Source organism: Bubalus bubalis, chromosome 12 (genome assembly GCF_019923935.1).
Source record: "Bubalus bubalis isolate 160015118507 breed Murrah chromosome 12, NDDB_SH_1, whole genome shotgun sequence".
Taxonomy (NCBI): Eukaryota; Metazoa; Chordata; class Mammalia; order Artiodactyla; family Bovidae; genus Bubalus; species Bubalus bubalis.
In genome coordinates, this window is record NC_059168.1 from 26,259,360 (window position 1) to 26,273,392 (window position 14,033).

General features: G+C 36.2%; 1 protein-coding gene across 4 annotated transcripts in view; it reads right to left on the reverse strand.

Moving 5' to 3' along the window:
* Window positions 1–14,033, reverse strand: part of PREPL (prolyl endopeptidase like) — a 37,439-nt gene that overhangs the window by 20,631 nt on the left and 2,775 nt on the right. For 3 of the 4 annotated variants that reach the window (XM_006056813.4, XM_006056816.4, XM_006056817.4), the window contains 3 exons: window positions 4,128–4,250; window positions 2,714–2,780; window positions 625–831 (listed from right to left, as the gene is read on the reverse strand). In XM_006056813.4, the coding sequence (XP_006056875.2) occupies window positions 625–831; window positions 2,714–2,780; window positions 4,128–4,250 (397 nt within the window). The remainder of the gene's footprint in view (window positions 1–624; window positions 832–2,713; window positions 2,781–4,127; window positions 4,251–14,033) is intronic. The other variant, XM_025260951.3, reaches the window with a different exon arrangement.

Here is a 14,033-nt window from a genome sequence, read left to right on the forward strand (position 1 = left end):
CTCGGCACTTTCACTGCCAGGGTGCGGTTCAATCCCTAGTCAGGGAACTAAGATCCCGCAAGCTGTGTGGTCGAAAAAACAAACAAACAAAAAGTTAATTCATCTTGTTCTAGAGTTCCTTGGCAGAGACCCCAGGGCAATCTGCTACAATGGCTGGACAAGATGATGTGAAATTAAAAAAATACCCCAGCCTAAAGTTGAATAAAATATTAAGATGTAATTTATATGCGAACATATACTCTAAGTAATAGCAAAGAATATTATTGCTGACACATTACTGATAAGGAGCCTGGTGGGCTACAGTCTACAGGGTTGCAAAGAGTTGGACATGATTGAAGTGACTTAGCATGCATGCCCTGATATATATTACTGATACATTAACATGCACTGTGCAACCTAGACTCTGATTATAATACTTTTAAAAACATACACATGAATTTGGATATTTAACTAAAGAAGGGAAGGTCTCCTGGTTAAGAGGCACAGAGGAAGGTACGGAGTCCACAGGGATAAACAGATCAGGCATTCATCTTCTGATTCATTCATGTGGGCAAATAAAAGTGTCTCAAAAGTGTAGACAATTCTCTTGCTGTTGTCTTTTCAATGTTTTAGTTGGTGTCTTACCAAAACTAGACACATTTGGGAAAGAAGCTTCCATTACAGGCTGATCACTGAGCTTCACAACTATACAAGTAGATGCTTCAGAATCCTCAGTTCTTATCTTGGCAGCTACATATTTTTCATCAGGAGCAACTCTGATACAGTCAATGAAGGGCTGCTCTAATTTAAGTTCCTCCAAATTGAACAAAACTTCATAGTTATCATTGTCTGCTGCATAAAGAAAAAAGTAGAGGAGATAATTCCATAAGATATACTTACAATTTTTTTACACTATATTTCAGTGTTTTAGAGTAGCATTCCCCTTCTTTAAGACGCTACATTATGGCTTCCTTCAGCATTGACAGTAGCTTGATGTGTGTAGAAAATGGCATTTGTTATTTAATATTACAATATCCTATTCAGTATTACTCTATGCATCAGCCTATGTGATGTTACTTGATACAGTTAGTCTAATATTTATAGACCATATAGAACCTAGAAAAGTAAGAAACTGTAAGTGACACTGAGTAATCTATGTTGTGCCTAGCATAGTAACTGAGATTTGGTAGATGCTCAAAAAATGCTGGTTTTCACCTCCATTCTCTCTGCCAAAGCTTCTGAGTGTTAAGTATTAATTCTAGCTTAGGCAAACCCAGATATTAAAAGCTAGTCATTTAAAATAAAGATAAAAATCAATAATCAAAACCTATTTTTTATATCTTTGAAAATCAATACCAGCCTTTTAGGCAGCACGTACAGGGGGTGAGTAGGTACCAATCACTGGCCCTTCTGTCCTGGGAGTACACATGGACCACCGCACCAGCATACCCCATATCAAGGGGATAATGGCCACATGTTAGGAAAGAAGCAGCAAGCATACAAACTAAAAGCAGCCCTTAATTTCTGACAAGATAGAGTAGGAGAAGAACTTGAGTTCACTTCCCCTCAAGAAAACACCAAATCACAACTAACTGTTGAACAACCACTGACCAAAAAGACTGGAACCTATCAAAAAAGCATACTTTACATCCAAAGACAAAGAAGAAGCTACAATGAGACAGTCGGGTGGGGGTGGGGAAACGCTTTCATGATATAATCAAATCCCAACCACTGGGTGGGCAAGCCACAAACTGGAAAAATAATTGTATCACAAAGGCTCTCCCACAGGAGTGAGTGTTCCAAGTCCCACGGCAGGCTCCCCAGCCTGAGAGGTTGGCATTGGAAGGAGCCTCCAGAGCATTTGGCTTTGAAAGCCAGTGGGGGCCTGAACAAACAATAAATGCTGGAAGGTGTGTGGAGAAAAAGGAACCCTCCTACACTGTTCATGGGAATGTAAATTGGTACAACCACTACAGAGAACAGTATGGAGGTTCCTTAAAAAACGAAAAACAGAACTACCATATGATCCAGCAATCCTCTTGGGCATATATCCAGAGAAAACCGTGATTCAAAAAGATACATGAACCCATGTTCACTGCAGTGCTCTTTATAATACCCGAGACTCAAAGCAACCTAAATGGCCAGTGACGGAGGAATGGATAAAGACGTACAGATATAGATACACAATGGAATATTACTCGGCCATCAAAAAGAACGACACAATGCCATTTGCAGCGACATGGATGGACCTAGAGATTGTCATACTAAGTCAGTCAGATAGAAAAAGAGAAGTTTCATATGATATCACTTAATATGTGGAATCTAAAAAAAAATGATACAAAGAAACTTATTTGCAAAAGATAAACACACTCACAGACTTTGAAAACAAACTTACCATACCAAAGGGGAAATGTAGAGGGGAGGGATAAATTAGGAGTTTGGGATTAACATATACACTACTATATATAAAACAGATAATCAACAAGGACCTAATGTACAGCACAGGGAACTCTACTCAATATGTTGTAATAACCTATATGGGAAAAGAATCTGAAGAATGGACATATGTATGTGTGTAACTAAATCACTTTACAGTACATATGAGACTAATAACTGTAAATCAACTATACTGCAACAGAAAATACAAATTAAAAAAAATCAATACCAAATTTCTCATGAAAAATGTGAAATCAGAAAAATCAAGTGTTTCTTAAAAAGGAAAACTGTACGGTACCTTCTTCATCTTTGGAACGAACCAAGCAGCAGCCCTCTTGATAATAAACAAAACCACCATGTTTAATCTGACAATGTAAAGAAACAAATGGTTTATTTAATAATAACAATCATTTATCCACTAGTTTAAACACAATTTAATTAATTGTTTAATGGTCTGACTATTCAAGATGAAGAAATGAGATCTTTTATAAAAGCAGACCTGCTGAAGTCTATGAATGAACATAGAAAAAATATTAAATGGATACAAATATACAATATAGTGATCAAGATATGGTGTTCATATGTTTACAATCATTGGAGGCATTTCTAATACATAAATGAAAGAAACAACAAAGAGAAGGCAAAACAAAACCTATGTCAGTTCTCATGAATGTACGAACCACGTTAGCTTTATTTTTGGAACATCTGACAATTAACAGAGATCAAGTGGCATCATTAAGCTAAACCAAAATTATGCAGATGCAAAAACCATGACTTAAGACTAGCCTGAAAACCCAGTCAATACCTTTCTGAGATTCTTTCCTCTAAAATATGCTGTCACTTCCAACTGTTCATGGTTTGATCTGATTTTACACAAAGCATCTTACCCTCTGTAGAGGTGACAGATAAAGGCAATTTGAGAGAGAGAAAGACCATTACCAATACATGAATCATGCTCTTGTCTAATTCCTACATATTAAATGCAACTGATTGACTGATATGATATTAGGTAGCTTAAGACATTTACTACCTGCTAGTTAATGGTGTGATTTGAATCTGGAATTCCTGATTCTTTGTTGTTCAGCCGCTAAGTCATGTCAGGCTCTCTGTACCTCCATGGACTGTATTGCTATTTTCATTCTACTATGTATGTAATTTTCACGCATAAGCTGTGGTTCTGTTTTCCATTCTTATCAAAAAATTTTTCAAAAAAAAAAATTCAACATGTATGTTCAGTTTCAACTGAATATTTATGAGTGTGGTAAACACAAAATGGTCAAGCATATACTTGGCTTTCATGGTATTAAACTGTTCAAAGTGAATTTTCTTTTATTAAAAAAAAAAGTATAGCTAGAACAATCAAATACTTTTCAAACAATGAAGCACTGACTTAGTTTCACTTGAACTTCTCACTAGAATTATTTAAAAAAATTTAAAAGCAGAATTGGTTGTTTCCAAAAACCAAAATTAATATAATACGCTTGGAAATTCACCTTGGCTTTGATCTTTACAATTTATTTAAAGGATCATAATTAGCTTATTCTTTGTTCTTTAAGTTTTTCAGCACATATTAAAGGCCAAAATCAGTCTAATTTGGATATGGGCTTATGTTTATAAATCATAAGGTATTAATTAAAAAAAAACATAAGGTATTTCATTTGTATCCCAACTGCTAATATGAGGTTTAAAAAAATAGAGGTAAGATATCTTACCTCTGCATTGATGATTTCGTACTCTTCTTGTGGCTGTGTTTCTAATTTTGCTCTCACTTTTTCAAAAGCATCCATGTTTTCTGAAAGGGGTTTTTCGTTTTCCTGTTTACTAGACAGAAAATTCTGGAAAAAAGTTTTATCAGTATGATCATAATATTTCAATTAGGAAAAAAAAACTTTCACCTTTTAAAGATAATTCTTATTTCCTTCTCATGCAAATACAACATTAGATGTATACCTATGAAATAAACTGCATTTCACAGATCTTAAATATTATTTCATAAGTTTAATAAGTCATTTCCTCTTTTTCATTTAAAAATGTAAAGAAAGAAAATGAGGCTGATACTTAATGACTACAGAAGGAAATGGCAACCCACTCCAGTATTCTTGGCTGGGAAATTCCATAGACAGAGGAGCCTGGCCGGCTACAGTCCATGGGGTCGCAAAGAGCCGGACATGACTGAGCACACATGCACACATTACTTTAAATGTGTAAGTCCTGAAGAGGCAGAGGTACTAAGAAGTGCTGAGGAGTATTCAGAAATACTATGGGAAAGCAATAAATGAAATCCTGTGAACACTTAAACACACTTAATAGCCAGGTGTGAGAAGCAGAAGTCTGATGAATTTTATAAAGTACCTCCTAAAATGAGAAAAAAGTCGAAGGCAGAGGAAGACATTAACATTATCAATAAATGTTCATTATTATTTTATTCACAGCAAGAGTCATGATAAGAAGTTTTCGTTACTTTCTATCTTCACTAGCCATAATTTTCTTCTCTTGTGGGGATAAGGAATCCTCCAAATAGAACGGTTTATCAGATCAAATGGTGAATTAAGGCTTTATAAAACAGAACTTCTCTTTTGAGATAAGGAACAAGATAATATATTCATCTTAAAAAAGGAAGAATAAGGAAAAATAATGGAAAACTAGGGAGTAGAGATACAGGTGAAAGCTAAATAAAGCACTTTGTCTTATTAGGAGTCCCTAATAAGCTAAGAGCTTAAGTTGATGTCTGCTGAACACATAAATACCATATGAATTATTAACATTTGGGTTAGGCAAAAATCTCAGTTCTCAAATTAAAAAAAGGGTTCAATAATTCAATACACCATGAGTTTGCCTTGCTTAAGGAAAAGAATTCTATCCAAGATTTTCAATGTCACCTTTCTGCCAAAGATGACAACTGTGCAGTGATTTGTGCCAGCGGGGCTCTAAGCCTTTGGTAAGGACCTCCAACAGCTGGTTAACGTGTATTGCACAAGTGTGTCCATGACACTTTACCAACAGTGTAGCGCATGTAAGTGATATAGTCTATATCACAAAGAGTCAATATCACAAAGGGTATAATCTAAAATTAAAGAATAAAACAGAAACATCACCAAAGCAAATTAAATGGAAAATTAATCATCTTCACAAAGTTTTAAGACTTTTTGGGATGCTTTATGATTTGGATTAGATTCACACTAGCTATAATGGTCGTGACCCGAGTTATTTACTCTCTACTTCAATATAATTAATGTGCTTGAGTAACAAGTTCAAATACTAGAGGCTCATATGTTTACCTTTTTTTGTTTTTAAAGTATCTCTAACAAAATCTAGTGTTGATCTTTAGTGAGGCAAAATATCTATACCAATAATTTCCTATTATCACCTAAAGCACGAAACAGATCACTAGAAATCTTTCTTGAAACTATAACTTAGTGATTAGTTGGTTCAGTCGCTCAGTCGTGTCCGACTCTTTGCGACTTCATGAATCACAGCACGCCAGGCCTCCTTGTCTATCACCAACTCCCGAAGTTTACCCAAACTCATGTCCATCGAGTCGGTGATGCCATCCAGCCATTTCATCCTCTGTCGTCCCCTTCTCCTCCTGCCCCCAATCCCTCCCAGCATCGGGGTCTTTTCCAATGGGTCAACTCTTTGCATGAGGTATAGGAGCTGCTTTTTTATTTCCAGATATATGCTTATCTGTTCTGTTAATTCCTATTAGAATTAGAGTCAGGAGAGCTACAAAGAGAGTACCTCTTTCTACTACCTTGCAGCCCCTAGCACATCCCAGACCAGGAGCTGGGCTCTGCCACTTTTCAACACTGGTTCTTTCTTATTGAGAGCCGTGGCTAATGCAGGACTAAAAGCAACAGGGCTGGGCCCAATACCTATGCTCCTACACTTACCTTACAGTCTTAATTTTTTTTCTGTGTCACAAATCCAACTGAGTTTATCTGAACCAAAAACCCTGAAATCAACAGGATTTTGAACTGCCTTAATAAAGTAGAAGTATAGTTCAAGCATTTTGTAAATGATTCCTCAAAAGGAAATACTCCCAGGGAAACAGAGATTTTATATAATATTCACAAAGTACTCCAAGTTGGTTTTGGTTTAAGTTCTGTCCTCAACAATACTCACTGGATGTTCCAAGCTTTCATTTCAATGCTAGCTAGCATTATCATTAGGGTATGCAGCTAAACCTATGGATTTTAGCCAAGCATCTTAATACATTAATAGTTCATTGGTTTTAAGGGCATAAAATGCCTAATGGAGCTGAGATGAGGAGAGCTTTAACTTTAAATTTTAAGAGCTTACATGTACAGTGTCACTTTATTAATGTAAAAAAGAACCAGTCTTCCTCATCTTCTGGGTGGCCTACTACAAAACCATTTTAATAATGAAAACCCTTAAGATAGAAAAATGGAATATGTAAACTTTATTAGAGCAACATCACTGAACTCTAAAGACAGAAAAATCACACAACAGAAGAACACTGGGCAGCTTTGAGTAAAGACGGTGCCATTAATAAATGGCTAATTCCAAATCTGGGACAGGGAGAGTAAAAAGTAGGCTTAGGACGTTTTGTTTTAGAAAGCAAGAAGTGTTCAAAGGCTTATGGAGATGTGTGAAAAGAACACAAGGGCCAGCTTGAGGGGGTTCCCACTAGCCACATTTAGGGCAGTTTGAGCCTCAAAAATAGTAATGACTGTAATTGATTACTTTAAAAACTCACAATAATTTAAAAAGTAAAAAACAAAACACACATCAAACTAAAAAAATAAAAAGACTAAAAAAGGGGGAAAACTTTTTTACAGAATAATACTAGCTAATAAATGTAGAAAGAATAACAGAAATAGAAAAACATTAGCAACCCCCACTGAAACAAGTGATTAGGGTAAAGATTATCCATGGTTATTAAACTCATTAGGTGAAATGATACTGGGTAGTAAAATATTTGCACAAAGTATTACCCTACATTCTACTTAGTAATTGCAAAGGGAATAATGGCCCCTTAACAATGGAGAGAACTAGCAATTATCACCTTTATTGAAATTATTAAGCTTAGCATATGAACAGTGGGACAAGCTGACTTTATGAGTCCCCTGAAATAACGCAATATGGAGAATTTCAATTTAAGACAGAAAAAGAGAAGAGTAAACCGAAAGTAGAAGAAAGGAAATAAATTTAATTTGTTTCAATGAAATTGATAAACTAAAGAAAGGACCAACAAATAGAAAAAGTTGGTTCTTTTAAAAATGTACTAAGATTCAGGATGGAGAACACATGTATACCTGTGGTGGATTCATTTTGATATTTGGCAAAACTAATACAGTTTGTAAAGTTTAAAAATAAAATTTAAAAAAAAAAAATGTACTAAGAAAGACATGGGAGGCCTGGACAGGGAGGCTCAGGACATGGAGGCCTGGAGTGCTGCAGTCCAAGGGGTCGCAGAGTCGGACACAACTTAGCGACAAAACAAGAAGAAAGACATGTATAAAACTTGACTTAAAAAGACAAAAATATTAGAAATGAAAAAGATGGCATAATTACAGATATAACAAAGATTTTTAAAAATTACAATAAAGTTCTTTAAGCTAATACATTTGAAAATATGATAAAATGGCTAATTTTCCAGAAAATAAATTAGTAAAACTGATTCAAACAACAGAAGAGCTGTATAAGCCAATAACTATCAAAGAAATTGATAATTAAGTGTCCCTTTATAAAACAGACACAAAACCCAGGTAAGTTCAAGGGTAGCTTTCTCAAATCCTCCTCTCATATATTAACTATTTATGGGAAAAAAAAAAAGGCCAACTATATGAAACCATGCCATTAACTTTATCAGGCTAATATAACCCTGACACTAAAACTAGACAGTGACAATATAAGACAATGAAAAATCAATCTTATTATAAAATATGGATTGAAAAAACTCTAAAATAAAAGATCAATGTATTAAAAAAAAAACACAAAACAAAAACAATAGTGATAATAAAATCCTATGTGACCAATGAAGATTTATCTTAAAGAGTGAAAAGATGGTTCAACACTAGAAAAATCTATCAATGTAATCACAAATAAAGGAAATATATCTTAGGCCCATTTCGATTTAATGCAGAAAAAAACAGAAAATAATCGATACATTTAAAAATCATAAAAATCTTAAACTTCCTTAAGAAACATCCCTGTGTTGTTTTAGGCAGAACCACACTAAGCATCAGTTCACGGGGTCGCACACTTTCACTTTCATACTAAGCATCTGTGAAACCCTTTGCAAAACTTGTCTCCTATGTTCCCTGCTTCTAATTCCTCTCTCTGAGCCCAGTAAGATTTTTGCCCTTCTCATTCCAGGGACTGCTCTTGTCAAGGTCACCGATGACCCCTACCTCAAGACGTACCAATGTTAATTCTAGGTAATCACAGTACTGGAGAGCTATCAGCATTGTCACTCAGTTGATCACTTCCACCTCCTAAAAACACTTCACTTGGCTTCCAGGCTTCACTTCACTTCACATTGCTTGCCTTCTATTTCACTGGCCCTTCTCAGTCTCTTCAGCTAGTTCCTACTCAACTCCTTGGCTCTTAACATCAAAATGCCCTGGACCACTTCTTTTATCTGTGCTGCTGTTAAGTTGCTTCAGTCGTGTCCAACTCTGTGCAACCCCATAGACGGCAGCCTACCAGGCTCCCCCATCCCTGGGATTCTCCAGGCAAGATCACTGGAGTGGATTGCCATTTCCTTCTCCAATGCACAAAAGTGAAAAGTGAAAGTGAAGTTGCTCAGTCGTGTCCGATTCTCAGGGACCCCATGGACTGTAGCCCACCAGGCTCCTCCATCCATGGGATTTTCTGGGCAAGAGTACTGGAGTGGGGTGCCATTGCCTTCTCCGTCTTTTATCGGTAGTCTGGACTAATTCCCTTGGTGATCTCATACAGTCTTATGATGCTAAATAGTAAATGCTGTTTATTTTCTAGGACTCCTAAATTTATATCTCTGGCCTGATTCTTTTCCCTGAACAAGTTTGTTATACCCAACTGGCTACAGTACTCATTATTTTCTACCTGGACTTCTAACAAGTATTTTTAAAAAAAAAGTCCAGCACTGAATATTCAATGTCCCCATTTTCTCTCTCCCCACAAAAACCTCCTGTTCTTTAGGCAATTGTTCCTGTCTTCATAAATGACAACTGTCTTTCCAGCTGCTCACGCTTAAAAGTTTTAGTTTTGTCTTTCTCTCTAGCAACCACTGACTGATGTGCAAATCTTGTCAATTCTACTTTCAAGATAAATCTTGAATCTGAGCACGTCTCACACCTTTACTATTCTGGTGATACCAGTATCATTTCTCTTTGGATTACTGCAAGAGCCAAAATGCTGTTTCTGCCTCTGCTTTCCACAGTCTATTTTCAACGAAGAAACTAGAGTGAAACTAAAGTCAGACTATATTACTCCTTCACTCAAAATCCAACCCAAAGTTTTCCCATCTTGTTAAAGAGGAAAACTGAAAATCCTTATGATGGTCTAGAGTCCTAAAGAATTCTGCCTCATTACAAATCTTGCTGACCTCATCTGCTACTACACTCCTCCGATGTCCACTGACTCTGAGCCACTGGGCTCCTTCATGCTTTTTGACCAAGTCAAGCTTGCTTCCACCTCACTTTCTTAGAACTTACTGCCCTATGCCCAAACACCCACTTGAAGCTATTGCTCAAATGTAGTCTTTTTTCTCAGTTAGGCCTGTGCTGACCGCTCAACCAAAATAAGAATTCTTCCTAGCCCCAAATGGTTTATTTAATCTTTCCTTGTCCTATTTTATTTTTCATTGTATCTATTGCCCTGATATACTATTTATTTTATTCATCTATTTCTTTGTTCTTCCTCTCTCCCTAGAGAAATGAGATAAGGACTAGATCTTGCAAGGTCTTGAGGAACATGATTAGGAAAATGGGAGCTTATGTGTTAAGAGCTTCTGGGGACTTCCCTGGTGGTCCAGTGGTTAAGATTCCACACTCTCAATGCAGAAGGCCTGGGTTCATTTCTGGTCAGGGAACTAAGATCCCTCATGCTGCACGGTGTTGCCAAAAAATAAATAAAAATACAAAGACACTAATTTCTTAAAAAAAAAAAAAAAAAGAACTTCTGGAAGGGTTTTTAAGCTGTGGAATGACATTATTTACTTTATATTTTAAGATCACTCTTCCAATTGTATGAAAATGGGTTAGATGAGAAGGCGGCAAGCAAAGAACCTGGTTAGGTGGCTTCAACCAGTGACCCAGATGAAAGATGACTGAGTGATACTGGTAGAGATAGAGAAATACAGATTCACCATGTATTTTGGAGGTTAATGTAATGTGTTTCTGAAAGCATGTCAGACATGATGGTATATATGATTTGAGGTATATGAATATTTTATTAGAAACAATATAACAAGCACATCAGACTGATGACTACTATTCCTTGGGATGAGACAAGTCGGTTAAGTGAAAATAATTAAGTAAATAATAGCCCAGGTGGTATTGTGATGTGGTAAAAATCACGAAGCTAGGTATACACTGTTAACGGATGCAATGGCAGGTTAATGTTTTCCCACATTGTGGCTTGAACAACTGCATACAGAGCAGTGAGAGGAAGAAGAGCTGAGTCAGGGTTGGGAGAGTTGAAGTTCAACTGTGGATAGTTTGGGAAGTCAGTAAGATGTCCAACTAGAGATTAATCCTGTGCAGCTCAGAGGTGGATCTGGGATGAAGATAATAACTCCTATGATACTAAATCCAAGGGAATGGATAAAACTACTTAGGAAGAAATTAGAGAGAAAAAAGAGCCAGAACCAAAGTCTGAGAAACTTCAAAGTTGAGAGGTCATATGGAAGAAAAGTCAGAAAAGGAGATTGAGAAGGGTTGGTTTGTAAGGTAGGAAAAGGAAAACTAGGAAAACGTGGACTCATGAGGCCAAAAGAGTGTTTCAAGGAGGGATTGGTCCAGGATGTCAAATCTGCTGAGAGCTTCTCTAAGAGAAGGAAAGGGAAGTGGTTACTGGGCTGAAATATGTTACATCTTTGGCAACAATGATGGGTTTTTAGTGGGGGATAGGAGCCATACTCCAGCAGGGTAAAGAATAAATGGAATGTGGAGGAAAAAACCCAATAAAGAATTGGCACCTATAATGCAGTCCCACTCCATGAACTATTATCAAAAAAGAAAAAAACTATTGTGAGACTACAATTTTTTTCTTTCTGGCTTTCCCAAGTTTTGAACCTTCAGAACCAGTGATTCCCACAAATCATAGATCACTAATGCCAGTGAAGGAAATATCTGTCAACCTATCTTAGTGACTACTATAAGAACTGCTAATCTATATTGTAGAAAGAGTCAGTGGACAAATGTTTAACCTTTTTTTCCCCTTATTTGGTTTTCTTTTTGTATCTCAAATGATCAAAGATTTCAGGAATTATTTCTGTAGGCAGAGCAGAACAGGATGATGTGAAAGATAAAGAAATGGGGTATTTGGTTTGATGCTAGCCTTTGAATATTACTAGTTGGTGCATAAGTGTAATGGAATAAGTTCATCTTGCCATCTGGCTAATGTTAAATGGAAAGTCACAGTCCCTGCCAGAAAGAGCTTCAGAAATGAATGAATTCAGTGAGGTTTAGGTCAGCAATATTTGATCACAAGTGTGTCTAGTTCCTAAATGCAGATCCGCCATCACTGGCAGACTGGGAATTTCAGAATTGCTTGAGGAACTTAAGACAAAAAACCAGATCCCCAGGCCTCAGCCAGTAGATCCTGACCCAGCAGATGTGGGGTGAGAGCCAAGAATTTGTATTTCTGAAACGTTTCCCAGGATTTCTGATACAAAGCCAAACTGCAGGAGTTGGTACTATAGAGTTCCCAAACATATAGGTGATAGTTGTTGGTAAGTTAACAAGGTAGAGATATAAAATAATGAAATTTTAGCATCTGGAGGACTTTTACAGAACGCCAACTTGAAACTCCCCCCTTCATTTCCAGTCAGAGAGATTAGAGTCCTGACATACCAGTCATGGCTACAGCTCTTCTTTCTGGCATTTTTATTACACAGACTTCCCTCCCTTAACTCTAAAGAATAAGAGTTAACTTATCTAAACAAGTCTTTAAGTAAATATATTTTAATTTGCCTAAAAGGCACTAATTACTTTTTCTACTTTGCTGTTCCCATTTGTTGTTGTTACTTAGCTGCTAAGTTGTGTCTGACTCTTTTGTGACCCTACAGACTGTAGCCCTCCAGGCTCCTCTGTCCATGGGATTCCCCAGGCAAGAATACTGGAGTGGGTTGCCATTTCCTTCTCCAGGTTGTTCCCGTAAGAGCAGACAAGGTTGAAACTGAGTGAATGTTTATTTAGCCGTGCATTTTTGACTACAGATCTCTTCACAGCTTCCCCAGGTCTCAGTGATCATAAAGGAGAGGGACTACAGCTTTTACATCATATAATTTCTCACAGAAGGAATGGTTGATGTATGACATGTGAAAGCCAGACCATTACCAGGTGAAGGAATTATTAAGCCACTGAAGCAGGTTAAAGCTTCCAGACAACAGGGTTCTATGAAAGAGAACTGGAAAGTTGCTTCAGGGACAAGTAGAGGGAAAAAATAGTCCAGCCTCCTGCATAGGGTGTGAGCTAATCTTAACAGCTGTCACTCTGACGGTAATTCCTGCCTACTATTTATAAATTGAGACTAAGGATAAAAGTACAAGATAACAAAATGTTCCAGATACAATTCAAAATATAATGATCTAAATGTCTAAAATGTGTCCAATAGGTAAAGTTTTAAAGTTTACCTTTCTCAAGTAGGACATGTGTGCAAATACACACACAAAGGGTAAAAATCAAATAGAAGACACTGAAAAATTTGAGTAAAAAAGGAAAGTGCTAAACTAAACTAAGATGCTATAAAAAGAAAAATTTGGATGACCAAAATGTAAAGAGTAGAAGTCTAGGACTAAGGTTAAAAAGTTGAAAGCAAACAACAACAAAAATGCCCCCAAATAAATAAATATGAGCTAATAAAAGAACAAAAATGAAACAAAAAGCCAAAAGAATTGAGTAAAATAAGATTAAAAAATCATTTTTATAAACAGAAGAAGCTGCTCAAGTGTCTATCAACAGATGAACGGATAAATAAAATGTGGTTTATAAAAGAAGTATTATTCAGCCACTAAAAGGAACAAATTCGCATATATGCTACGATATGGGTGAACTTTGAAAACAATGTAAGTGAAATAAACCAAACACAAAAGGACAAATATTATATAATTCCAATTATATGAATTATCTAAAATGGGCAAATTCACAGAGACAAAAAGTAGATGAAAGGTTTCCACGGTTCAGTAAGGGCAGGAGTGGGGAATTCTAGGTATATTTTTTTCAGGTGATAACAGGATTTTGGAAATAGTGATAACAGCTGTTCAACACTGTGATGTAATTAATGTCATGGAATTATACACTTAAAATGGTTAAAATGGAAAATTTTGTTACATATACTCTACTACAATAAAAAAGTCAAAAGAGATGAAAAATATTAGTATGAAATTAGAAATTAAAATACAAAAATAACAAAATATGCTAAAATATTGCAAGAACATCACTCCTAAA